We start from the raw sequence: 27449 nt of genomic DNA on the forward strand, positions 1-27449 counted from the left end.
TTGCTTACAAAGCAAAGAGATCCACAGAGGATGCTGTGGCCAGAGCCCTTAATGCTGCCCTGACCCACCTGGAGCAGCAGGGGAGTTACGCCAGACTGCTCTTTGTAGACTTCAGCTTGATGTTTAACACCATCCTCCCACAACGACTGGTGTCCAAACTGGCAGATCTGGGACTTTCATAACTCACCTGCAGCTGGATACTGGACTCCCTGTCTGATCACTCCCAGAGGGTCAGGCTGGGTGTCCACACATCCACTGCTGTCAGCCTCAACACCGGGACGCCGCAGGGTTGTGTGCTCAGCCCGCTCCTCTACACCCTATACATATATGACTGTGTCCCCACTCACCATAGCAACAAGATTATAAAGTTTGTGGATGACACAACGGTGGTCAGACTCATCTCGGGCAAGCAGGGTGATTTGGCATACAGGGACGAGGTGGAGCGGCTGTCAGAGTGGTGCACAGTCAATAACCTGCTCCTTAACACCACAAAAACGAAGGAGCTTGTTATTGACTTTAGAAAAAACAAAACTGACATCCAGTCACTCATCATTGGCGGGGCCTGTGTGGAGAGGGTCCCGGTGTTCAGGTTTCTGGGCATTGAGCTGGAGGATGACCTGACCTGGAGCGCCAACACCAAGACGCTGCTGAAGAAGGCATAGCAGAGACTGTATTTTCTGAGAATCCTCGGAAAGAACCATCTCCCCAAAAATCTGCTCCTTGTCTTTTATCACTGTTCCATCGAGAGTGTGCTCACGTACGGACTGTGTGTGTGTTATGGCAGCTGCACTTCCTCAGAATAGAAAGCATTCCACAGGGTTGTCAGGACAGTGGAGAGAACAATTAGTTGTACCCTCCCCACTCTGGAACAAATCTACACCTCCCGATGCCACAAAAAAGCAATAGACATTTCACAGGATTCATCACATCATTGCCTCTTCCAGCTTTTGCCATCGGGCAAGAGATACAGAGCAATGAAAACCAGGACAAACCACCTTAAGAACAACTTTTATCCAAAAGCAATCATGGCCCTGAACTCAGAATAAAACTGCTCCATATCATTCTCCCAATGTGCAATATAGACCTTAAGTCAACAAGTGCAATTGGTATATTTTGTAAAGTACTTTTATTACTGTTCGGTTTGTTATTATTTTCTCTCTTCTTGTCTTTTTAATTCTTATGCCTCACACTGAGTCGATTGCTCCTTCAATTTCATTGTTCCTTTGTAAAAGTGACAATGACAATAAAGATCTATTGATCAATCGATGTTTTGCCTATTTAAATTGTTTTTTTCTATCCCTAACAACCGAACGGACACACAGATACACACACACACACACACGCACACACACACACCCACACACGCACACACACACGCACAAACACACACAAAACAATTGCCCTTTTATTAAGGTGGATTTTTCCATGGACAGCATCATGTTTTAAATTGGTTGTGTAGATACTGCCAGATTGTTTACAGAAATGGCCACTCTTGCTAGTTACGTAGTTTGTGACCTGGAATGTTATCACACCTTCCCAATGAAAGAAGGTGGCATACTCAATAGAAGGTTTGAACTTTGGATTGACTACAATGAAAGGCATCAGCATTAGGTGTTTCAAACTATTTCAAAGAATTACTTAGGGAACGATTATTAAGAAAAGAGTTTTGTTTGCTTTTGACTTTGACTTAGGTTAATGCCTTGGGTTTGGTAGTTTGACCTTTTGATAAAGATGAAAATAAAAATGAATAATGTATGGAAACAAAAGCTAACATAATAGACACATTACTGACACATTCCTGGTAACGGGATGATGTTTAACACTAGAACGCGACTGAGAGAATAAAACTGATTTAAAAAAAAAAAAAAGCTAACCTTTACAAATATCATACATTTACTGTAACAGACTGAAATCAAATGTATGTTTTTATTCTAAAATACTAAGAATAAGAGCTGCTCACTTCTCAAAACGGACTCGTCCAGGGTCAAACCCTTGAAGTTTTGATTAACAGTCAACAGTTGATATCGTTGCGCCACCAAAGCGGTTGTAGCAAATGCGTGTCAATGTCACACCCTAACGCGGGTTCTTTTTCTGCAGTTATATTTTTGAATAGAAGCACACTTGTTCTGTTATATTTGTACCTTTTGTGAAAGTGTTTATTTGATATTTGGAATTCAGGCTTAACACATTATACACTTCATGTCTACATTTTGTCAATTATTACTAAAACATGAAAAACCTTTCTGTTTTAATGATGTGTTTACATAGATTGTTGTAGACATGGAACACACATGAAATACATGCGTTCCAAATAACGATATAGTATTTATAAAAGGTGTCATTTTGCTTGACTTCTCACTCTATACAACTCTAAGCAACTGACACACAGGTAAACAGACTTGAGCTGAGAAAACTGTGTGGCGGTGGGGGATGTGATAGTAGGCTGTTTGCTGCTTATCGACACATTTACAGGACAAAAGACGCTGATTGAGAGGTGCGAAGCGATTTAAGGTGGGACGGATCTACAAGTTTTTTCGTAGGCTCTGGTAATCCTAGTGTTAACAGTAAGGGCACTATGCAAAATAAAAAGCGGTTTATTCAACAAATAGAATCACAGTAAGAATTGCTAACTCACTCTAGTACAGAGAGTGTTATGGATATCTCTATTTGATTTGCATAACATAATATTCCAAAAACTGCTTGATTCAATTCAGGATGATGGGGGAGCCTGAGTCTATCTTGGCAGCACTGAATGTATGGCACCAAAACTACTCTGAAGCATGCCATTCCATTGTAGAACTGACTTATACACACACCTATTTGAACTGTTCAGAGCTGTTTACAAACAGACCTATCAAGTTAATCAGAATTGCTGCCTTTGTTCTGAGTATTGGAGTGGTCTCTTTATAGGCAGTAGCAAAGAGATAAAATGTTGGCTAAACTGCTGTAATGAATTACTTCACTACATCCCAAACATATGCATGCTAGATTAAAAGACAACTCTAAACTGATTCACTGAGTGTAGATGTATTAACATGAGTCTGCAATATCACAGAATGGCATCCCTTGGAAGGTTGGTTCCTTCCTTGTGCCTAATGCTGCTTGAAGAGACACTTTCTCATTAGGATACTAAACTAGATTAAGCTGGCTAGAAAATTGATGGATAGATAGATTACCTACTAGAACTTTAATTATTGTGTACAACATAAAGTTATTGAATCACTTTTTTAACAAGACTTAGTGCTGTATGTGACACTTACACTGATTTTGATTCGTGCATCTCTCCAGTAATCAAAACTTCATACTGCTTTATGCATTATGTTGTCACATTCTGTCCCCCTTAAATCTTTTCATACACTAGTCCTTTATCACAACTTTGTGACTGATTGTCATTCTCTCTTTTCTTTCTTCACTAAAAATGAACAGACTTCAACTAGATTAGAGTGTATCTGACATAGTCTTAGCTCATATTAAACCGCCAGTGACATCAGCTTGTTCAACTTTGATGACTTATGTATCAATACAGAATCATTAATAAAATTCTGTTTTTTAAATTTGCTGTCACCATCAACACCCAGGAATGCCTGTCTATATTGCTTAATTTAACTCAATTCAGTTCATTTTTGTATAGCACTCTTCACTGAGTGTGAGCTCAGGGTGCTGTAACAAGTTTGAAGACAGAATTCAATTACAAACTTTACAAATTACTTAAATGCATAATGTATACACATAAACATACAGATTTGTTTAACCACACAATAAAAAATAATTAACATAAAAGGAAACTATCAATATATGTCAATTAACAATACCATTGAACTATGTGTAAAACTAAAACTCTGGTCAGCAGAATCCCTGTCATGAGGGTCTATGATCAGTTATAACAGAAAGCCAAAGTCAGACACAGTCCTGGAGACCTAGGCCACCTGGCTGCCCATCCCCTTCTGGGCATTCTACAATTATAAGACTGTGCTGAGCTCTCTAATGTGATGATGGAGTCTTTTCATTGTTTAATCCCAAGGCTCCCAGTATCTCAGATGTATTTCTATTAGCAGAAAAAAAAAGCTTGGAGGTAGAGCAGTGGCACCAAGTGCCACAACACTACACCAAGAAGAGAAACAGAATAGTGTCAAAAAAGTTGGCTTTCTGATTCATTGAAAGAAAAAAAGATATGCAGCATCACTCTGTCTCCCCCAAAAGTCGCTGTTGTAAAGTTTCTTGCCTAACAATACAGTGACTGGGAAACTGCAGTATTCAGAGTTTGCTTCTTTTGAATTGTGAGTAAATATAAAGTAAGTGATTTCACTGAAGACCACTATCATGGTCACAGCTGTCCAAGTCATTTCCAGTGCTAGGAACTACCTTGTTTTTAGTACAGGAATACCAGGTTAGAATTTCCTGTCGTGGTCCCTCTATACCTACACTTTTGAGTCTTGAGTCTCTCAAGTAGTCTCTCAGCTGTCAATTCCCTTAAGAGGAGATTAAAAAAACAACATGTTCTGTATTTTCCACAAAAAGTACTGGTCACCTCTCAGTCCTCCAGAACAAACGCTCTGCTAAGATGGAGTGTCAAGGCATCTCTGTCATTTGCTGAGGGAGCTATCCCCAGGCACCCTGATGGAACATAATCTTTTGTACTGGTGCAGTTGCCAACTGCTCTTCTGGCATTGTTTTGATCTCATCGTAATAAATATTCAGGCTGCTAAACTCCTCCCTGTATACTATTTAGCAGCTTGGAGACCAGCTTAACTCGAGGCATGCAAGTCTCCAATTTATTTTTAAAAAGCACATGTGAAAGTACACAGAAAAGAAACAAACAGTATTCACTACTTGACTCAAAGGATTGTGAAACAGTACAAATAACCATCAAAGTCACAAAAACATCTTAGTGGCCATTGAACAGCAGCACACAAATAATAAAATAGTTTGGAACCTTTTTTTAGCTATAAGTAGCTTTACATATATAAATTTACCAACTATGCTACCAAAGGCTTCAATAGGCAGGATGAATCTGGGTGCTTAAAGAAGCCATGTGGTTGCAGCAGACAGACTAATTTAAATTAAGAACACCCCAGTGTAATGTGGCCCAAGAAGGACAAACATTGCAAGGCACACATATTTAGAATATTAAACACAACAGCATAGGAAAATAGAAAAAATGATTCATATTTAAAAAAATACATCTTGCCCATTTTGCTTTAGCACTTTTACAGGGTTTTATCCCAAGTGGACACCTACATTATAATAATTGAATTTGCATTACCTTTCCTGTGGACAAAAAGGTTTACTTTTGACTCTTAAGGTTTCCAGTGTAATTTAAATTTCCCTGTGCCATTATAGTGGTGTCTCTCCCCAAGGAACCTCTTCTCACTGAGGATCTGCACACAAACTTCAATTTCTTTACTTTTCTTTTCTATAACTGCTATTCCAGTAAGAACTGTCCAAACTGACAGAACTACTGTACATTATAGCATAATACAGGTTTTATATGTTCAAACAATTCATCTTTTCTATTCTTGACACCAGAGTCTTATTAAGGATCCTCCTAGTGTCTCTCAAAACTGTATTATTGTTGTTATGGTAGATGTTTTTATTTATTTTTCACTGTTAATTGGTAATAACTGATTGATTGGTTAACCATTGAGGAAGAAAAAAAACATTATTAAGTGTAATGATTATAAGTAATTAACTCACAAATACCAAGGACTGTATTTTGTATTAATCATGCTGCAGAGAGCAATATGATTTATTATTTCAATATGATTTGTTCTTCATTTAGCTAGAAAAAGAATTAAGCTTGTGCACAGTATATGAGACTGGTTTGCATTATTTTATGAGAAAATGCTGACCTCTTGATACTAACAGAACACCCTGTGATATTATAAATCAATGTGATAGTTTCTGAATCCTTGCTTAAAACTATAAGAAACACGTCACTAATGGATTAATAAATAAGGATTTATTAATATAAGCAGACAAAATCTAATGAATATATTAAAGCTATAAGAATGTAAATTCTTTATAACTAATGTACTGAACTATAAGAAACTGCTTTAAACTGGTCTTGTGTGCTGATAAAGGCATATTTGTAGGAATGTGAGTGCCCTGATGACTCTTTAAGTTGGTAAAAAACGCTGTACACTCTTGCATGTAATAAATTAGGATGTAACCACAATTTACAGCAATCTATGTATGACCTCAAAATGAACTGCCATGTTTTTCTCTCTTTGGTTAATGAATAAGCTAGGTAATATAAGGGAGGATTTCTTTCTTTTTAGAGAGATTGTCTGTACTGACCAGTCAGTGGCACTGAGCTGGGTGGGGCTCCAGTCTCTTCGGAGGCGTTGGAGGAGGCTGCAGTCTCTTTAAACTCACCAAGAATAAAGAAATTGCTTTTTATTTTAAATTGGTGTTTTTGTCTCTCGTTGTTTTCGACTTCAGCCTCCACACCATCTATTTGAACCTGAAAGTATGAAATTGTTAGTGACTAGTGTTGATCGTCGAATTTCACCAAAGTGTTTTTTGCAGCAAATTTTGCTGAGTTCACCAGCAACCTTGTTTGCTGAATTTTTCTTTGAAAATCGACCATGCATCAATTCTAGGCAAACTTTTTCCCCCTGTGCCCCTTGATGCTTTACGGGGCCAGTGACATCACAGAGCTGTAGCAGCCAATGTTGGATAGGAATATCGCTATTATCAAAATATTTCACTGTTCTGCACAAATTCATTGTATGTTCTGTCTTCACTGCTTGAATAAGTGTGTAATGCTCCTTGCTAGTAGCACATATTTGGTAGTGACAGGGAGAGCCCCCTGAGTATGTAATCCTAGTCCCTTGCATTTGGATCTGTAGATGTTAATAAGTCATAGTGATAAGAATTTGGGAGACACAGAAAGAGATAAAGAATTCGAAGGATTGTGGATTCAAAGTATAATTTTCTTTCAGGGAGACAAGGTAGCACAGTGGTGTACACTGCTGCCTCACAGCTCAGACTACATTTTTGGCCACAGTTCCCTGGCCTCTAAGTTAATAGGACAAAATATTGTATCATCCGCTTCATTGTGGGTTCAAAATTATGATACTATACCCTAGGCTAACATTCTCAAAAGGTGAATTATCTTTTTATGAACAACAAACATGACTTACTGTAAAATCTACTGTATCCTCTCTACATAGTATATACCAGAACATTGTATGTTCTCTAACAGCTGATGATTTATTATTTTTAAAATGCTTTGAGACATTTAAAAAATTCTGTTGATATCCCTTGAAGTACGGAAAAACAAATTCAGTGGGCACTGCAGCTCAATAGCTGTTTCACGAAGCACAGCACGAAGTTCTTAGAAGAAAGATATGCATGGATATTTCCATTGTTTAGATGACAATGTACATGGAAGACATGAAAAGTTTAAACTCAATATTAGAAAATGTTTATTTTGATTTATATGTATTGTCTCACAAACAAAGCCATGGCAACTGATCATGGACAATAAATGGTACAGCATAGTACCAGGTTATGGAATACCCGATTACATAATTGAAAAAAATATGTATCTTCTCTATTTACTGTACATGCAAAGCCAAACATCTATGAATAGTGTCCGAAGAATGCAGTCAACAGGGAATGTAAATATAACTATAAGATAGATTTATACTGTGTATTATTTTTTCTGAGTACATACAATGTTTGCAGTCTATCAGGCGTGCTTAATGTCTTATTACAAGGTGACAAATAATATCTTGGAAACTGTGGGCATGAAGATGTCTATAGAATACATCAACAACAGCCTTACGCTAAGCCTAATTGTTTATTTCAAACGAATTTAGGACTTCTGTTTTTAACAGCTTTTAAAGTACCACTGAATGATATGTCAGACTAATATGTGCTAACAACTTATGACACCATTAAAATATCTGGAGCACAAGAATCTATGGTCAATCCAAGAATTCAGGCAGTAGAAGTCGTTCATAGGTAATAGAAGACACTGCAAAAAATAGTAGTATTAGTAGTAATAGTAGTAATAGTAGTAATAGTACTACTGTTATTAGATTATTATTAATGGACCAGTCAATAATATCTTTAGAAGAAAGTATAGTATAGTATAGTATAGTATAGTATAGTATAGTATAGTATAGTATAGTATAGTATAGTATAGTATAGTGTATTAAACTATTTCAAACACTATGTGAATGAATGTTATCAGTGCTACCTTGCGCTGGCCTTTTCCTTTTTGGACAGAGCCGCCTATTTTACAGTAGCTGCTTCCGCTTGGCACTGCTCGTTGAATTGACCACTCTTACAGTCAAAGTGTTTTGTTGGAAAATGCAGTGGTGGTCGCTACATGATTTGCTTGATTTAGTGACACTAACCTAGATATGCTGGACCTTTGGTTTCCTGAAGTATGCATTGATTTATTATTATTTTCACTTATCAATTGCCTACCACGTGAAGCAGGTGCAAGAAAGTCACTACCACACTGCTGTTGGCTAATGGAATATACTGTACCAATAAGACCAATCTTCTTATTTTTAGACACTTATTTGCTATTTTTATTATTATTTTCTTATTTTTTTACCCTTGTTCTGCATGTTTGGCTTGTTTGTAAATTTTTATAACCCTATCACCCAGGTGGATACAGATATACACAGTGTGGAGAATCAGCCTCGACACAAACAGACACTGAGACACACAATTTCCAAAAGCACACATTATTTATTTATTTTTTTGCCTTTTACACACTTCCCATGGGCTCACTGTGGTATAGCGGGTCCACAGCTCATGTCAAAAAGGGCCAGATTTAAAATAAATAATTGCCGCACTTGCGGCCTAGCGAGGGGGCGTGGTGGTGTGTGGCTGAGCGGTTCTTGGGGAATTCGTGATGCGGGTGATTCTCACTTAAGTGCATAGGTGAGGAGTCGTCCGCATCCGTAATTGTTCCCAGGAGCTGCTGATTTGCCACAGCTGTTCCACATCTCCGTAATATATAGTAGCACGAGGCGGCTAGCGAGGGAGGATGAAGAAGAAAAGTAAAAGAAAGAAATGGAGGTTGCAGGAAGCAGTGAGGAGAAAGCCAGAGTGTGTGAGAGAGAGCGAGCAAGCGCTCATAGGCAGCTGGAAAATGAGCCCTACCGGGATGTTTGACTAACACCCAGGGCAGTTTGGCAGTGGTTGCTCCCGCTGAGCATTGTAAGGAGCGGGAGTGACTTGCAGAAGGATGGCTCGCCGTGGAAGACAGCGGGAGTTGGGAGGCTTGGGTGATGGATTCCTCAACGTGAGCGTCCTGGCCGTTGGCGGAAGCCAAATCTCTATTTATTTAAGGATTTTGAAGCACTGCACTTTATTTAATTTGGACACTTTGTTTTTGTTGTTGTTTTAATAAAAGCACTTGGCACTTTTTTACACCATCTCCTTGCTCCGTTTGTTGTGTCTCACTGCCGAGCTCATCTGTGACATTACCAACAGTGCAGGGTTCAAGGGCTCCTGTAAAGACAATGGGAGCATGGATTGAACTCGCATCGTCACACTCACCACCTGTAGGAGGGGCCAAGGAGGTTGGGTGCAGTGCGAGTTGGGTGATGGCTGAAGGCGGGGACCTTGGTGGTCCGATCCACGACTACAGAAGCTGGCTCTTGGGACATGGAATGTCACCTCTCTGAAGGGGAAGGAGCCTGAGCTAGTGCGTGAGGTCGAGAGGTTCTGGCTAGATATAGTTGGGCTCACCTTGACGCACAGCGTGGACTCTGGAACCAATCTCCTTGAGAGGGGCTGGACTCTCTACCACTCTGGAGTTGCCCCCAGTGAGAGGCGTCGAGCAGGTGTGGGCATACTTATTGCTCACCAACTTGGAGCCTGTTCATTGGGGTTCACCCCAGTAGACGAGAGGGTAGCCTCCCTCTGCCTTCGGGTGGGGGGACGGGTCCTAATTGACAGTCTGGAGTACCCACCCTTTTTGGAGTCCCTGGTGGGGGTGCTAGAGGGCACACCTTCTGGGGACTCCATCGTTCTGCTGGGAGACTTCAATGCCCACATGGGCAATGACAGTGAGACCTGGAAGGGCGTGATTGGGAGGAATGGCCCCCCCAATCTGAACCGAAGTGGTGTTTTGTTATTGGACTTCTGTGCTCATCACGGATTGTCCATAACGAACACCATGTTCAAGCATAGGGGTGTCCATATGTGTACCTGGCACCAGGACACCCTAGGCCTCAGTTCGATGATCGACTTTGTGGTCGTGTCGTCAGACTTGCAGCCACATGTCTTGGACATTCGGGTGAAGAGAGGGGCGGAGCTGTCAACTGATCACCACCTGGTAGTGAGTTGGCTTTGATGGTGGAGGGAGGATGCCGGTCAGGCCTGGTAGGCCCAAACGTATTGTGAGGGTCTGCTGGGAACGTCTGGCAGAGTCCCCTGTCAGAAAGCTTCAACTCCCACTTCCAGCAGAACTTTGACCACGTCCCGAGGGAGGTGGGGGACATTGAGTCCAAATGGGCCATGTTCCGTACCTCTATTGTTGAGGCAGCAGATCGGAGCTGTGGCTGTAAGGTGGTCGGTACCAGTCGTGGCGGCAATCCCCAAACCCGTTGGTGGACACTGGCGGTGAGGGATGCCGTCAAGCAGAAGAAGGAGTCCTACAGGACCTTTTTGTCCTGTGGGACTCAGGAGGCAGCTAATAGGTACCAGCAGGCCAAGCGGAATGCAGCTTCGGTGGTTGCTGAGGCAAAAACTCGGGCATGGGAGGAGTTTGGGGAGGCCATGGAAAACGAATTCCGGATGGCTTTGAGGAGATTCTGGTCCACCATCCAGCGTCTCAGGAGGGGGAAGCAGTGCAGTGTCAACACTGTATATAGTGGGGATGGTGCGCTGCTGACCTCGACTTGGGATATTGTGGGTCAGTGGGGGGAGTACTTAAAAGACCTCCTCAATCCCATTAACATGCCTTCCAATGAGGAAGCAGAGCCTGGAGACTCACAGGTGGGCTCTCCCATCTCTGGGACTGAGGTCACCGAGGTGGTCAAAAAACTCCTTGGTGGCAGGGCCCTGGGGGTGGATGAGATATGCCCGGAGTTCCTCAAGGCTCTGGATGTTGTAGGACTGTCTTGGTTGACACGCCTCTGCAACATCGCATGGACATCAGGGACAGTACCTCTGGATTGTCAGACTGGGGTGGTGGTCCCCCTCTTTAAGAAAGGGGACCGGCGGGTGTGTTCCAACTACACAGGGATCACACTCCTCAGCCTCCCTGGAAAAGTCTGTTTGGGGGTCCTGGAGAGAAGGGTTCGTCAGATAGTTGAACCTCGGATTTAGGAGGAACAGTGTGGTTTTCGACATAGTCACGGAACAGTGGACCAGCTCTACACCCTTGGCAGGGTTCTGGAGGGTGCATGGGAGTTTGCCTAACCAGTCTACATGTGTTTTGTGGACTTGGAAAAGGCATTCAACCGTGTCCCTTGGGGAATCCTGTGGGGGGTGCTTGGGGAGTATGGGGTACTGGACCCCCTGATAAGGGCTGTTCGGTCCCTATACGATTGGTGTCAGAGCTTGGTCTGCATTGCTGGCAGTAAGTCGAACCTGTTTCTGGTGAGAGTTGGACTCCAGCAGGGCTGCCCTTTGTCACCTATTCTGTTCATAACTTTTATGGACAGAATTTCTAGGCACAGCCAGGGCGTTGAGGTGGTCCAGTTTGGTGGGCTCAGGATTGGGTTACTGCTTTTTGCAGATTATGTTGTCCTATTTGCTTCATCAAGCCATGATCTTCAGCTCTCTCTGGATTAACTCTGGTTCACAGCCAAGTGTGAAGCGGCTGGGATGGAAATCAGCACCTCCAAATCCAAGACCATGGTTCTCAGCCAGAAAAGGGTGGAGTGCCCTCTCAGGGTTGGGAGCGAGATCCTGCCCCAAGTGGAGGAGTTCAAGTATCTCGGGGTCTTGTTCACAAGTGAGGGAAGAATGGAGTGGGAGATCGACAGGCCGATCGATACGGCGTCCGCAGTGATGCGGGCTCTGCATCGGTCTGTCGTGGTGAAAAAGGAGCTGAGCCATAAGGCAGAACTCTCAATTTACCAGTCAATCTATGCTCCTACCCTCACCCATGGTCATGAGCTATGGGTAGTGACCGAAAGAACGAGATCGCGAATACAAGTGGCTGAAATGACTTTCCTCCACAGGGTGTCTGGGCTTTCCCTTAAAGATAGGGTGAGAAGCTCAGTCATCCGGAAGGGTTCAGAGTAGAGCCACTGCTCCTCCGCATCGAGAGGAGTCAGATGAGGTGGCTCAGGCATCTGATCAGGATGCCTCCTGGACAGTTCCCTAGTGAGGTGTTCCAGACACGTCCAACCGGGAGGAGGCCCCAGGGAAGACCCAGGACACGCTGGAGGGACTATGTCTCTTGGCTGGCCTGGGAACGCCTCGGGATTCCCTCAGAAGAGCTAGTAGAAGTGACCGGGGAGAGGGAAGTCTGGGCATCTCTGCTCAAGCTGCTGCCCCCGTGACCCGATCTCGGATAAGCGGAAGAGGATAGATAGATGCCTTTTACACAGCACACACAGTGCATAACCCACCAGACACTATTGCTCACAGTCCTTTTCATTCTTTCTTTCCTTTCTTTCCTTCTCCTCTATTCTTTCACTGCCTCCTCTCCTCTCCCGCAAGCTCTGTCCTCTGCCTACCGACTCTGGCTCTCCGAATGAAGTGAAGCAGCCTCTTTTATATATACAGTATACATCTAGCTGCACCCTGATGATTTTCCTGCAGCATTTCCTGGTGTGGCGGAAGTGCTTCATGGGCACTTGGAAGCAGTCCAGGTGCGCCCGGATTCTCTTCCAGCAGCACTTCTTGGTGTAGTGGAAGGACTGCAGTCCATGGCTCCAGGATTGTCCAGGCACCCTCTGGTGGTGGCCATGGGCCCTCACAGGGTTGAGCTTCCAAGCTGTGTTCCCGTGGCCCCAACACTCACCAGGGCAGCTGCCCTCTCATATTCTGGGGGATGTACTGCTCCTCTCTCGGACCTTCTACTCTCCAGGTATTCCGGCTGAGTATGAAGCCCAGCCGTTCTCCACAACAGACACTTTTTATTTTATTAAGATGTATGTTATGGGGTTTTTAAGATAATTGTTATTTGTCTGATAAACTTATATATATTTTTTGATTAATCTATTATTTTTGCTGTTTGTACATTAATAAATATTAAACGCAAAAAATGCACATACTCTTTTACAAGAAACAGGTTTTAATATTTCATTATATATTTAATATTTTATTATATATATCAAACACCTGGTTTAGCACTGAAAAGTGAAAGATCTTTAATTTATACTCTTGTGAAATCAGAAAGCACGTTTCTATGCCATTCTTTATATTTATTTCATCAATGCAAGTGAGCAGCAGCAACTGAACTTGTTACTTTTAAAGATTTAAAGCCAACTATTTTGGTACTAGGCTAAACGTCCTGCCAAACAAATACTTTCCACAATTTTTTCTTTGAACATACACCATTTTAAGAAAAGATGTGTATTTCCAAAAAAGTTACCTTTAGGGATGAGTTAAGATTGTTCCTTAAGTACTATATATATTTCAGTTTGTTTCTCATATTTTTTCCAATTACTAAAGTTACAGTACTGTCTCTAACACTGCTGTAACTGTTCATGTGCTTTTAATTTGGAAAAGTATTCTTATCAACTATTTATGTGTGTAGTGGTTGGGTGTTGTACCATGTTAGCCATTATGGATGCAATGAGAAGTCAAGCAAAATGACATCTTTTAGAAACTGCCTGAAGAAGGGGCCTGAATTTGCCTCAGAAGGTTGCATATTGTAATCTGTTCAGTTAGCCAATAAAAGGTGTCATTTTGCTTGACTTCTCATTGTATCAACTATTTAGTCACTTAAATGGTAATGGTGATAAAAAAGTTTGAGTGAAAAAAAAAAACATCTGACACACTTGTTAATTATCATCATGCATGTTACCAATGGTTTTACTATTTGTTAAAGGCTGCTTGTGCAGACTTCATTAAAACAATAATCATCTTCAATTCAATGCTATAGTACGTTTTTTTGTTACTAATTGAATCAATTAGATACAAACATGTACATAAACACCAATAAGAATAAAAATACACTACTTTATAAATCTTGATCTTATGTTCATTACAGCATAATTTCCTAATTGATAGTCAAGAGGGAAACAAAATAATCTAATTGTCAAAAATGAATGTGTTAATTAATTAATTGCTCATCTGTACAATCCAATTTGGTGATTTGAGCAATCCAGTTGCTCAATTTGATTATGTAGTGGTTTGCATTGTAAATCCATCCATCCATTCACTTGCTGAATGTTGGTTATATATATATATATATATATATATATATATATATATATATATATATATATATATATATATATATATGCACAGACACACACACACACATATACATGTATATATATTGTTTTAACTGTTTACCCTTAATCTGGTGTACAGTGCATTATCTGTTAGGTGCTCTGCACCCAGCTAAAATTATTCAATTAAAAATTGCGTGTGCCCGATTTTAAATTAAAAGATTAATGCCTTTAAGACCTGTAAATGTGAGGATTATTTGTACTTCATAGTATTACTTTAATATTCCCAGACGGTACTGTTTGATATGCCTTTTGGGTGCCAAATCCCATTGCATTATAATAATGACAGTGTTTATTTTCGTCAGATTGTTTTACTGAGATACGTTTCCCCTCCCTACAGTATATATGCTTTTGTGTACAATGCAATCACTTTATAGTGCCGAACAATGGGCTATTTAAATATCATATTAATGGTAATTCTTTGTAACAATCTGATGTGCACTGCCGACGGTTCCTTAAAATGCAGGATTTTAGGGAACACGAACACTTACAGCCTTTCGGAGAAAGGCGACTTCATTCTTGGTGGTTTATTCCCTTTACACTTTTTTAAATCGGTTCCGGATTTGCTTTCGTTTGAAGTGATGCCCAAACCGCCCACATGCAGTGAGTGAGTAGACCCACGTGTATGTACATGCATTTTGGATTATTGTAAACCATATATACAATTTTTAATTGAGAGACTGCAAACACCTATGTTGCTTTTCTTACTGATTTGACGGATATGTTCCTATGTATTTAATTTACACCTTACAGCACAAAATGTTAAGTTCTATAATTGCAAATGAGTGTATTTAAACGTTTTATGCTAAATCAGTTACGATAACAAAATCTAACATTCTCAAGGAGTGATGCTGGCGCTTTGCCATTTCTTAAATTTAATTTAAATCTCTTTCTCCGCAGCGCGTCATTAAAGACCTGATCAGACTGATTTTTTAATTTTCCATAATGCACTGCATTTTTTATTTGGTATGTGGATACCGTCTCGTTTATTTATGATATCTAAACGTGTGTTTTATTTTAGGTTCAGTCCACGTGGGTTTCGTTGGATGCAGACTATGATTTTTGCAATCAGTGAAATTAACAATCGACAAGACCTCCTTCCAAACATTACATTAGGATACACGATTATGGACAGCTGCGATCACATCGCGACATCTACAAAAAGTGCGCTTATTCAACTAAATGGGCAAGAGGGTGAGGATGGCAGCTTCTCATGCTTTGCTGCCGGGCGTGCAGCTGTCAATATGATAATTGGTGACGCAGGGTCTTCGAGATCTGTGGCTGTTCTGAGGACCATTGGACCTTTTCACATTCCTTTGGTAAATGTTTTTAATATACAATCCTGTATTGATTTGTGTGAATTTAGGATATCTTTGGATATCAATGATAGACTTCAATGTAGTGGATATTCATGTAAATGTATGCTAATAATGATATTTCTCTCCAATAGCTGCCTCGTTTTAGTTAGCGCAGGAACTTTGTATGACGGTGTAAGGATGTGTTTTAAGTTGCTCATGCATTTTTATGTATTTAAGACACGTTTTTAATTTCTGAAGATTTAGCATTCATACTGTAATTTAGTAACTTATGTTGGCCTGTTTCATTTTTATGTCGGTTACATTATACTCGTTACATTTAATAACTCACAGGTCAGCTATTTTGCCTCCTGCAGTTGTTTAAGCGACAAGAAAGAGTTTCCATATTTCATGAGAACAATTCCCAGCGATGCTTTTCAGATCAAAGCCATAGTGAAGCTGGTCAAGCATTTCAAGTGGACTTGGGTTGGGGCCGTTGGACTGGACACCGATTATGCCCGCTTTGGCATCCAGCTTTTCATTGAAGAAGCAAAACAGTCGGATGTATGTATTGCCTACGCCGAGTTTTTTCCGACCACCTACACGAGAGAAAGGATTCTTGAAATTGTGGATGTAATGAAGAAATCTTCTGCTAATGTAGTTCTGGGATTTACAGGTGAAGGGGACCTGGTTCCCATTTTAGATGAATTCAGATTACAGAACATCACCCACATTCAGTGGATAGCAAGCGAAGCCTGGTCAACGGGAACGCTGCTCCGGAACGAATACCGGGAACTTCTAGCGGGCAGTGTTGGCTTTGCCATCCGAAGGGGGCAAATTCCAGGCCTGAAACGTTTCCTAACCCGAATACGTCAGTCGGATGCGTACACTTCTCCATTCATTGCGGAATTGTGGGAGGAGGTGTTTGATTGCAAGCTGAACAATTCATTGAATACACATATGCATGGGCCTCAGTCCAGAAAACCTTGTTCAGGTCTGGAGAGCTTGGAAACAAAAGTTCATATTTACACTGATGACACGCAGTTGCGAGTGTCATATAATGTTTACAAAGCTGTTTACGCCGTTGCTCATGCGCTTCACAATATGAACTCTTGCATAAAGGATAATGGGCCTTTTGAAAACAATTCATGTGCAGAAATGAAAAATATTCACCCATGGCAGGTACGTATCTGAAAAATAATGACAGGCAGTGACTGAATGATCGTCATTCTTATCACTATTATTATTGAATTAACTTATGATTGGGATTCACACTTAAAAAAGAATATATAGATAGATAGATAGATAGATAGATAGATAGATAGATAGATAGATAGATAGATAGATAGATAGATAGATAGATACTTTATTAATATGTATATATAAATTATAAAGGTTTTTAGGTTAGATTCCTGTGGTGGGTTGGCACCCTGCCCAGGATTGTTTCCTGCCTTGTGCCCTGTGTTGGCTGGGATTGGCTCCAGCAGACCCCCGTGACCTTGTGTTCGGATTCAGCGGGTTAGAAAATGGATGGATGGATAGGTTAGATTCATTGGCAATTCTATACTGACCCTTGTGTACATAAATAAGTTCTGCGATGTGCTGCCACTCTGGCCTGGGCGGTTGCATTTCATGCACCCAGTGCTGCCAGGAAGGTTTGAAAACGCCATGTATGTTACAGTTATTTAAATATTTTTGTAGCTAGAGAAATCAAAGGTGGTACAGTACACCAGAATGCAAACTAAAGAATGCTTTTTACAATTTGATTGATTTGCAGTTCTTTTTCAGGGGTGTGTGAGTTTGCTATGTCGCCCTGATCAGATTGGGTTCCTGCTTTTCCCTTTCCATTTTATCTGAGTAATTAAACATATGGTTTCATAAACGTTATTCGCATTTATTAGTACTAGGGTGTTGTAACGTGTTAGCCATTATGAATGTAGTGAAAAGTCAAGCAAAATGACACCTCTTATTGGCTACTTAAAAAGATTACAATATGCAAGCTTTCGAGGAAACTCGGGCCCCTTCTTCAGGCAAGATGGCCTTTTACGAGCTTTATTTAAGAAAAAAGAGCAACAACAGTTCAACGTATAAGTATTTTGCTATAAGTCATTGTCTTCTGTATTAACTTTATAGGTGTGTTTAATTTATCAGTCATCGTGTTGCCCTTTTGTTTGCTACTGTCGTTTCAGCTTCATCATTACATGAGGAATGTGCGTTTTTTAACTCTTGGAGAGGAAGTCAGTTTTGATAAAAATGGAGATCCAATTCCATCGTATGACTTGATTAACTGGCAAATGGGACAGGATGGTTCAATTGAGTTTGTAAAAGTTGGATATTACGATGCCACTTTGGGTACGGAAACGGAACTTTTTATTAATGACTCCATCATTTTGTGGCGTGGAGAGCAGGTCAGTATTTTTATGCAACATATAACAAAAATCACACATTTCCTTTACTGCTGATATAAGCAAACATTCCCTATTTGTACCTGGGAAAGACATTAAATAAAAGTGATATGTGATTTATCTTGTCCACTTTACTCTGTTAAAAGTAATAGAACAGACAACTCACCTAAACCTTTTTGCAAAGCAAAATTCAGTGTCACGTTCATGGGGAGAACAACATGAAGCTTTACGATGAGTATTACTGTAATTTGTAGCTAACAGCAGCAAGTGGCACCTACAACTAGATTTATGACAGTTTTTCTTAACACTCTTGGTGACGAAGACGCCATTGCTAATCGAATCTAGCCGAAAACAACCACAGAGTAGCGGCTTTACTCTTCCCACCCAAGCTCATCTAAAACATTGGGCACCCTTGTGCTCGGATGTAGAGTGGCGTCCCGTGTAGGAATGGCTCTTACGCCCAGTTTAACAGCGCCTGGTAAGATGTGATTCCTCACAAACGTGCGTCCCCTTGATACAGGTCTTTTCGTGTTCATAAGAACTACTTATGATCGCTTGAATTCACTTCACGTTTTTTTAAGACGCCTTTAAGTTCACATTATTTTGATTTTGATCCCTTAAGATCTTGCCCTCTATGAAAGTTAATCAGTGAAACACGATACATTTCTATTACAATCGACACTATTTAAACTTTAAACATTTAAACTGAAGCACACATTTTAATATTTCAAATATTTGATGCAACTATTCTTGTTAATTTTGTATTTCTCATGAAGTAAATAATTACATTATGAACATTAGGCAGGATGACACCATCTCAGACTAATTCTAAATCCAACTTGCGATACATTATGCTACTTTTTATTTATGTATTTTTCACGAGGTTCCGAAGTCTTTGTGCAGTGAAAGCTGCAACCCAGGAACGAGAAGAACGCCAAGGAAGGGACAGCCTATGTGCTGTTTTGATTGTATATCTTGTGCAGATGGTGAAATCAGCAATCAGACAGGTAATTTGTAACATTTAACACGAAAAACGCGAGAGAGGCTTTATAGAACTGAGTTAGTTATGTTTATATGGACAATGTACTGTACTACAGTGTACACTCCGTAATGTTGATAATAAATAAATGACATTCGTCCGTCTGCATGGAGAAGAACACACCAAACATTTAGAAACGAGCTTATAAAATTTATGTTTTAAAATTACTCTGTTATTTTGTATCCACTTATGTTTATTAAATTAGCAAGTTTAAGAAAAACTTATAAGTAGTTTAATTATACTTCATATTGTGGGATTTTATTACATCTGTTGTAATACACCATAGAACATAATGGCATAATAAAATGGCAGATACTCTAATGTAAACACTTAAATAACTATACTATGTACAAATCTTGTAACAATGCATTGGTGAGTGACAAAGTGACACAGATCAGTGCTACTGCCGGATTGTTGGTGTTTACCACGTTTCCTTAAAAATTGAAAAGATGTGTGCCTTAGGCTCAAAATGGATGGCAAGATAAATGGAAGTATATAAAACAATAAAATATGCCAATTTCAAAGAAATATAAAACTGGAAACGAAATGTTTCTGTAATTATTTCATCCGTTTATTTATTTTTATTTTTTGGTTTATTGCAGATGCTGTAGAGTGCCTGAAATGCTCTTTGGAAAAGTGGTCAAATGAAGCTAAAGACCAATGCATCCCAAAAAGTATTGAATTTTTGTCATATCAAGATCTGTTAGGTTCAACACTAGCATTTATTTCAATATTTGGTGCCTGCGTTACCACAGCTGTTGCAGCTGTATTTACCATCTTCCGGAAAACTCCAATTGTGAGAGCAAACAACATGGAATTAAGTTTTCTTTTATTGTTGTTTCTTGTTCTATGCTTTCTATGCCCCCTTGCATTTATTGGTGAACCAACCACCATCTCTTGTTTTATGCGTCACACTTTGTTTGGAATAAGCTTTGCCCTGTGCATTTCATGCATTTTAGGAAAGACAGTTGTTGTTCTCATGGCTTTTAGGGCAACATTGCCAGGAAGTAATGTGATGAAATGGTTTGGTCTTGCACAACAAAGAGCTAGTGTTTTCCTCTGTACGTCCATTCAGATTGTAATCTGTATTGTATGGTTAACTACAAGTCCTCCGTATGCTATTCAAAACACAAAGTATCAGAGCGCAAAGATCATTCTAGAATGCTCTGTTGGTTCAAACGTTGGGTTCTGGTGTGTGCTAGGTTACATTGGATTTCTTGCTTCTATGTGTTTTATTATTGCTTTCCTTGCTAGAAAGCTTCCTGACAATTTCAATGAAGCCAAATTCATAACTTTTAGCATGTTGATATTTTTTGCTGTTTGGATCACCTTTATTCCTGCCTATGTTAGTACTTCTGGAAAATACACAGTAGCTGTTGAGTTATTTGCTATACTAGCATCAGCATTTGGACTACTTGTATGCATATTTGCTCCAAAATGTTATATCATACTATTAAAACCAGAAAAAAATACAAAAAAATACATGATGGGCAGAAACAGTCATACAACTACAAAGTAAGATTTTTTCACAATCATGTTATTATATTTTATTTCTTAGCCCACTGTGTATGTCATATTGTCCAAACTGCTATTAACAAATCACTGCATATAAAGAAAATGCATACAGTGTATATTTCAAAACAAAGCCAGATGTGTACAGTATGAGTATTACATTAATAATTGACTCTAAAGTGCTTAAATTATTGCATATACCGTGCATTCTTAATCGGACACCTCCACACGAATGCTCTTGCACAATTAAAATGTATTTTTAATAAACATGCCAGGAACCTGGTGATACATATCTTTATTGTTTCATAATCTAGTAAATCAGTGAAGCTATACAGTATCATCATGAAACTCAGGCATCTCTGTTTTTAGTTCTTTGTCAAGTCTTCATATTTCTTCACTAAACAATCAAAAGGGCCTTTCTTTATGTTTTACTTTATCTGTATTTGTGATTACTCAGAAGAAATTGTTTGTTTATTGCCTGTCATCATTGATGTAATACATTGTATACCAGTATATATGCCTTTTTCCAGAGACTCTAAGAATTGACTATTTTGTTTCCTTTTTTAAAAGCTGTTTTTTCTAAGATATTAAATCTTACCTCCATTGAATGTAAGAATTCTTCTGCCATTTTTTTTGTCATCTTGCCCTGTGAAGGTAGATAAATGATAAATTCTCAGTTGTTAATGTTTAATACTGAAAAAAGCCCATATTTAACATTAATTCTCTTTTCATTTAAGGATAGTATTTTTAAATACCCATATGTCAAAATATGCACAAATTCTTCATATATAATAATATTCCTTATCCTATACACAGTTTTTATAATTGTATGTTGCATATACAATGTGGCATGGTGGTGTGGTGATTAGAGCTGCTTCCTCACCAATCCAGCATTCTAAGTTTGAATCTTGCGCCTGGTTGTGGTCTGTCTGTTGTTTTCCCCTTGTGTGCATGTTTTTCCTTTGGTGGTATTCTAAGGTACCTCCAATGTCCAAACATGTTTGTGTTAGGTTAACAGGTGAATTCACCTTAGCCTCCCATACCACTCCCCAGATTCTGAGTATGTTTGTGTAATTGAGTTGTGCATGGTAGTTCTTTGCCTTGTGCATGGTATTGTTGTGATAGGTCCCAGTCCCTTTCAACCCTAAGTTAAAAATCAAATGTATTAGAGAATGCCAAGTAGTTAAATTACATATAATAATAATAATAATAATAAATTTTATTTATATTGCACTTTATATTTTAGCAATCCTAAAGTGCTACAGAGTAAAAATAGAATAAAAAAAAACAAAAAAACAGAAGAATCTATAAAATACATTAACAAAATGACTTTCTAAAAAGATGAGTTTTTAGGTTTCGCTTAAAGGCCTCCGTCGACTCTGGGGCTCTCAGGTAATCAGGGAGGGCATTCCACAGTCTCGGCGCCACAGATGAAAACGCCCTGTCACCCATGCTGCTGAGCTTAGTTCTGGGGACTTGAAGAGTGTTAGTGTGTACAGAGCGGAGGGAGCGTAAGGAGGTATGAAGGGTAAGGAGTTCCTGTAGATAAAGAGGGGCATGTCCATAAATGCACTGATGGGTAAGAAGGGAGACCTTATACTCTATTCTGAATGAAGCAGGGAGCCAGTGAAGGGTTTTCAGAATTGGGGTGATGTGATCATGCTTTCGCACCCTCATCAGGATCCTGGCAGCGCTGTTCTGAATATACTGGAGTCTCTGGATACTCTTGCCAGGAATCCCAATGAGGAGCGCATTACAATAATCCAGCCTGGAAGAGACAAAGGCATGGACGAGCTTCTCTGCATCTGCCAGGGTGAGTAATGGGTGGAGTTTGGCGATGTTCTTGAGATGGTAAAAAGATGACTTACAGAGATATTTGATGTGGGTGTCAAAAGTAAGTTGGGAGTCCATTCTAACACCCAAATTAGTAACAGATGTGGAAAGAGGAATAGTTTGGCCAGAGAAAGTAATACTGGTGATGGTAGAGGAGCGGAGATGATGTGATGTACCAACTAAGATGGCTTCTGTCTTGGATCTATTCAACTGAAGAAAATTGAGCCTCATCCATGCCTCTATCTCCTCCAGGCAGGTAGTCAATGTAGATGTTGGCAGAGGAGCAGTAGAGGAGGTGGGAGTAGTCCTGAGGTAAAGCTGAGTGTCATCGGCATAGCAATGGAACGATAAACCATGTCTGCCAATGACAGTTCCAAGGGGGAGCATGTAGATAGTAAAAAGGATAGGGCCCAGCACAGAGCCCTGTGGAACACCACAGGTGACGTTGTGGGTGTGGGACTTTGCGCTGCCAAGGGCAACATGCTCTGTTCTGCCAGTCAGGTATGATGTAAACCAATTTAGAACATTTCCTGAGAGTCCAATAGTGTATTGCAGGCGGTGAAGAAGGATGTTATGGTCTATTGTGTCAAAAGCAGCTGTCAGGTCAAGGAGGATAAGTAGTGAAGGTGAACCAGTATCTGCCGTCATCAGAAGATCATTGGTGACCCTGACCAGGGCTGTTTCGGTGCTATGGCCAGGGCGAAAACCAGACTGAAACTTTTCAAACAGGTTATTCAGTTTGAGATGATCATGAAGTTGTGCTGCAACTATTTTTTCCAGAACTTTGGAGAGAAATGGAAGATTGGAGATGGGCCTATAGTTAAAGAGAACTTCAGGATCCAAGGTGGATTTTTTCAGTAGAGGTCTGATGACAGCAGTTTTTAGTGCAGAAGGAATATGGCCAACCAGGAGGGACTGATTTATTATCCTGGTGATAAGTGGAGAGACGGCAGAAATGTTGGCCCTCAACAAGGGTGAGGGGAAAGGGTCCAGGGAACTAGTAGACAGTTTCATTTTCCTGATGACATCCTCCACCTCTTCCTGTGTGGCAACAGAGAAAGAGCAAAGAGGCTGGACAGTCTCAGACAATGAGTCAACAGTTGGGAAGGGCAAGATATCCTTGGTAGAGAGTTGAAAACGGATATTATCAACTTTTTGTTTAAAAAAGTTGATATACATGTTGCATCTCTCATCGGTGGTTTCAGAATGGGCGGGTAAAGGAGGTTTGAGAAGATGATTTATGGTTGAAAAAAGTTTTTTAGGGTTCCTGGAGCCATTTCTGATGATGGTGGAATAACACTTGGACCGTGCAACCTTCAGAGCTTCTGCATACGCCCTCATGTGTTCCCTGTAAGCCTGTTTATGGACAGTCAGCCCAGAGGCCTTGAGCCGCCGCTCAAGGACACGCCCAGCCACCTTCATTTTTCGCAGCTCGCAGGTATACCAAGGAGCTGAGCATGAGAATGAGACGGACCTGGATGTTAAAGGGGCGTGGAAGTCCAGGAGACTGCTCAGGGACTGGTTATAAAAATCCACGAGGTCAGCAACAGAGAGGGAGCTGATAAAGTCAGAGGAGAGAAATTATTATTACAATTTATGAAAAATAAAATCTGTTATATAATATAAATAATATTAGTATTTTTTCTAAATGTCTCAGTATATTTAGACAATTTTATGGATACAGTTTTATGGATACCTTGTAAAAAGACAATTTTATGGATATCTAGTCAAAATGTTTACTTCTTCACTACCTAAAGAAATACTTCTGAGCCCCTTCTCATTTTCTATATGATGCCTTCTTTTACCTAAACACCTAAAATTAATTTCTGTTGTCCGGTTGTTACTTTATGTACATTTGTCTCATTTAATGTGCTTGGTGTGTTGGTGTGTGTGTGTCCTGCAGTGGGCTGGGATTTGTTCCTGCTTTGCACCCTGTGTTAGCTAGGATTGGCTCCCGCAGACCCCCATGACCCTGTGTTAGGATATAGCATGTTGGAAAATGACTGACTGATGACTGAAACATCCCCATTCTACATTCTACATTTTCTCTATCTCTTTCATTTTATTTAGTATTAGTTTGTCCATATTATTTATTTTGTCCATCCAGATCTTCAATTATGCATTAATTAATTTCTTAATTTGTGCTGTAAAGTCGGGCATTTTGTAGTTTGTTTGTTATATAATCTGTTATACTGAAACAATGCATTTCTTTGCTCCAGTATTCTCCCGATTTCACCTGGTATTTGCTTTGTTTAACTTCTTTTAAAAAACTCTGTTATCATTAGTACTCATTCCCCTCTCTATAGTTGATTCTGTTTAGTCTCCACTCAAATTCTTGTATTTCTTTTGTTCTGTTTTTTTTTCTCTTTTTGGACTTTTTCATCATTCTTTTTTTCATTTTTATTTCCTCATTCCCCACTTGTCCCTGTCTCTCATGACCTTCTCTTTTTATGGACCTTTCTCTTCTACAAATATTCATATTTACCTCTTGTTTACTACTGCATAATGTTCTGCTTGTCATCAAATGATCATATTCCCTTTTCAGCTCAGTATTCTGGTCATTTTTTTGCATCTACTTCCAATACTGGACAGAGTTTAAACTCATGCAAACCGTCAAATAAAAAAAAACAAATGTAGCATTCTTCAAGCAAACTTTTAGCGGCCATTGTGATGATTAATCGCTTGATACTTAACAGCTATATGTCCCACCTTGGAATGTACTTTAAGCTGCTCATTTTAATATAGGTTACCTCTCATTGCCTCAATTTTTGATTTGCAGAGGTAAATTCTAAAATTTCTCTACCCATGTTCTTTTCATGTATAAACAGTGCGTACGCACAGAAATGTTGCGTAAGAATGTTTCCACGTTCAAATCGCGATATATAAAACCTAAACTTGGCGTAAAGCCACGCACATTTCCACGGTAGCTCATACCCTGTCATACGCAAGTTCTCTGCTTGGTTTTGCAGACTGGCGCCACCCAGCGTCAAAGCAGTGCTACTGTTCCTGTGTGGTTTCCCTTTCTTTTTTAGATCCACATCCCTGACACGGCTATATAAATGCACTGAAATTAACTGCATATTGTTTATTAGTTTAATGCATCTGATTGTAATTAACCTGTAACAATATAATGGTCCACAGAATGGTCAAACTATTCTAAATACCGTAACTGCTTTAGCATTGTTACTCTCACTGCACCTTCTTCTTCTTCTGTCAGCTGCTCCCGTTAGGGGCTGCCACAGCGGATCATCTTTTTCCATATTACTCTCACTGCACCACTCGGAGTATTTATATCACTGTATCTGAGTGTGAATCACAGCTGTACAGCAGCTGATCGGAAAGAGAATTATCGGTACACAGCATCAAGCACACGCTGCCTCAGCCATTCGCTATTTGAACTGCTCTTATCCGACCAACGCTTCAGAGCCTTTCCTGTTCAGACCTCACGGTTCACAAACAGTTTCATCCCAAGAACTATACACGCACTTAATCAGTGCATCAAGTGCTCCTTGTAGAAATGTTTGTACTTGCAACTTACCGTGAGGTTTTTGTACTTATAATACACTTATAGTATTGCACAACATGAGCCACTTTATAAAGCGTGTATTTACATATGATGACGATATCATTTTTAAGATGAAATGCAGCAAAATATATTTATTATATTATACAGATAAAACTTTAACTTTAACTACACGGTGCCGCAGCGCTAGCAAGAAAGTTCGTTCATGGATTGTTCCTGCCTTGCGCTGTATTCATGCTGTGGCTGGCGCGACACTGGAAGGATAAATGGATAGAATAATTAAACATTCTGAAGATATTTCGATGTTCCTTAAAAGTTTTGGAGAATCGGCGTTCTAAGCTTACAGATGGCTTAACGTCTATTACAGAGCTGATTGTGTGGCGATTGGGTATCTGGAGAAAGAAAAGTAAGGACAGGAATTGGGGGTTAGTACGTTTGAAAAAGACAGTACTTCTGTAATAAACCATTTCATCGAAGGTCGCGCATGGCGCAGCAAGCTTCTTGCGTAAGACATGAACAATCACTGTGCCACCGTGTTCCCATGTTTAATAACATGCTTTAACTCATATCATCATGAAAATGATATCACGTATACTTCTCAGTATTTTAATTATTCAGAGAGCTGTAATATTACGAATGTAATGGATTCTGTGTCCTGTCGGAGGAAGAGCACGTAGTGATTCAGGCACATAGAGCACATACAGTATAAGATCAAATACAAAACAAAGCATTTAATGTGCTACTTTAGTTACGATGGGATTTGAGAAACTAGTAAATTAAACGATTTTAAGATGAAGTTTATGATGTTCTAGTTTAATGACAAAATAAACTACGTGATTAAAGTGGAAATTTTGAGATTAAAGTTGACATTTCGTGCTTTTTTCACACTGTGTGCCTTTTTTTTCACTGTACCCTAATAAGCTTTCGTATGACACTCAGACGGTGGGCTACGAGTCACCTTTTCATGTTAACTTTGATATGTGACAACTTCTTTTTTATTTTGGGCACTGTGCGACTTTGTGAACTTGAGCTTTCGAGTTTCTCCGACACGCTATGTTACTCGATCAGCTTCCTTTTGTTGCTTATATAACTGTTTAAACCAACAAATAGTACATTTTTCTTTGCCTCCATTTGGTATTCGCTGAATTTCTTTTATTTTTCCTCGTACTTGTGCCATTGCCTTTTCACAGAACTCTGAGCTTAAGGGCTATTTATATTGATTTGCATATTCAAAGAGGCTTAATTCTGGGAGGAGTTGGGGCGGGACAGCAGGCGCATGCACGAGTGTTACTTTTCACGCTGACCAGGATTTATGTAGCGGAAGAACGTGGAAGTTGGCGAACACACAGATTTATGCATCTGGATTTTTCTGTGCATAAGCACATTTCGGCTTTTGTGCTTACGTCATGTTATAGTGCAAATTCTACGCATGGCGTTATGCATGAGGCCCCA

At 39.8% G+C, this 27449-nt stretch overlaps 1 protein-coding gene across 1 annotated transcript; it reads left to right on the forward strand.

Annotated features, from left to right (window-relative positions):
* Positions 1 to 14573: 14573 nt before the first annotated feature.
* Positions 14574 to 21083, forward strand: LOC127526666 (extracellular calcium-sensing receptor-like). The gene is made up of 6 exons (XM_051922627.1): positions 14574 to 14997; positions 15412 to 15709; positions 16040 to 16867; positions 17875 to 18093; positions 18974 to 19097; positions 19732 to 21083. Exons 1-6 carry the CDS (start codon positions 14777 to 14779, stop codon positions 20646 to 20648), a joined length of 2607 nt encoding a protein of 868 aa, XP_051778587.1. The 5' UTR covers positions 14574 to 14776; the 3' UTR covers positions 20649 to 21083.
* Positions 21084 to 27449: the final 6366 nt, after the last annotated feature.

The sequence above is a fragment of the Erpetoichthys calabaricus genome, chromosome 2 (genome assembly GCF_900747795.2).
Source record: "Erpetoichthys calabaricus chromosome 2, fErpCal1.3, whole genome shotgun sequence".
NCBI classification, from domain to species: domain Eukaryota; kingdom Metazoa; phylum Chordata; class Cladistia; order Polypteriformes; family Polypteridae; genus Erpetoichthys; species Erpetoichthys calabaricus.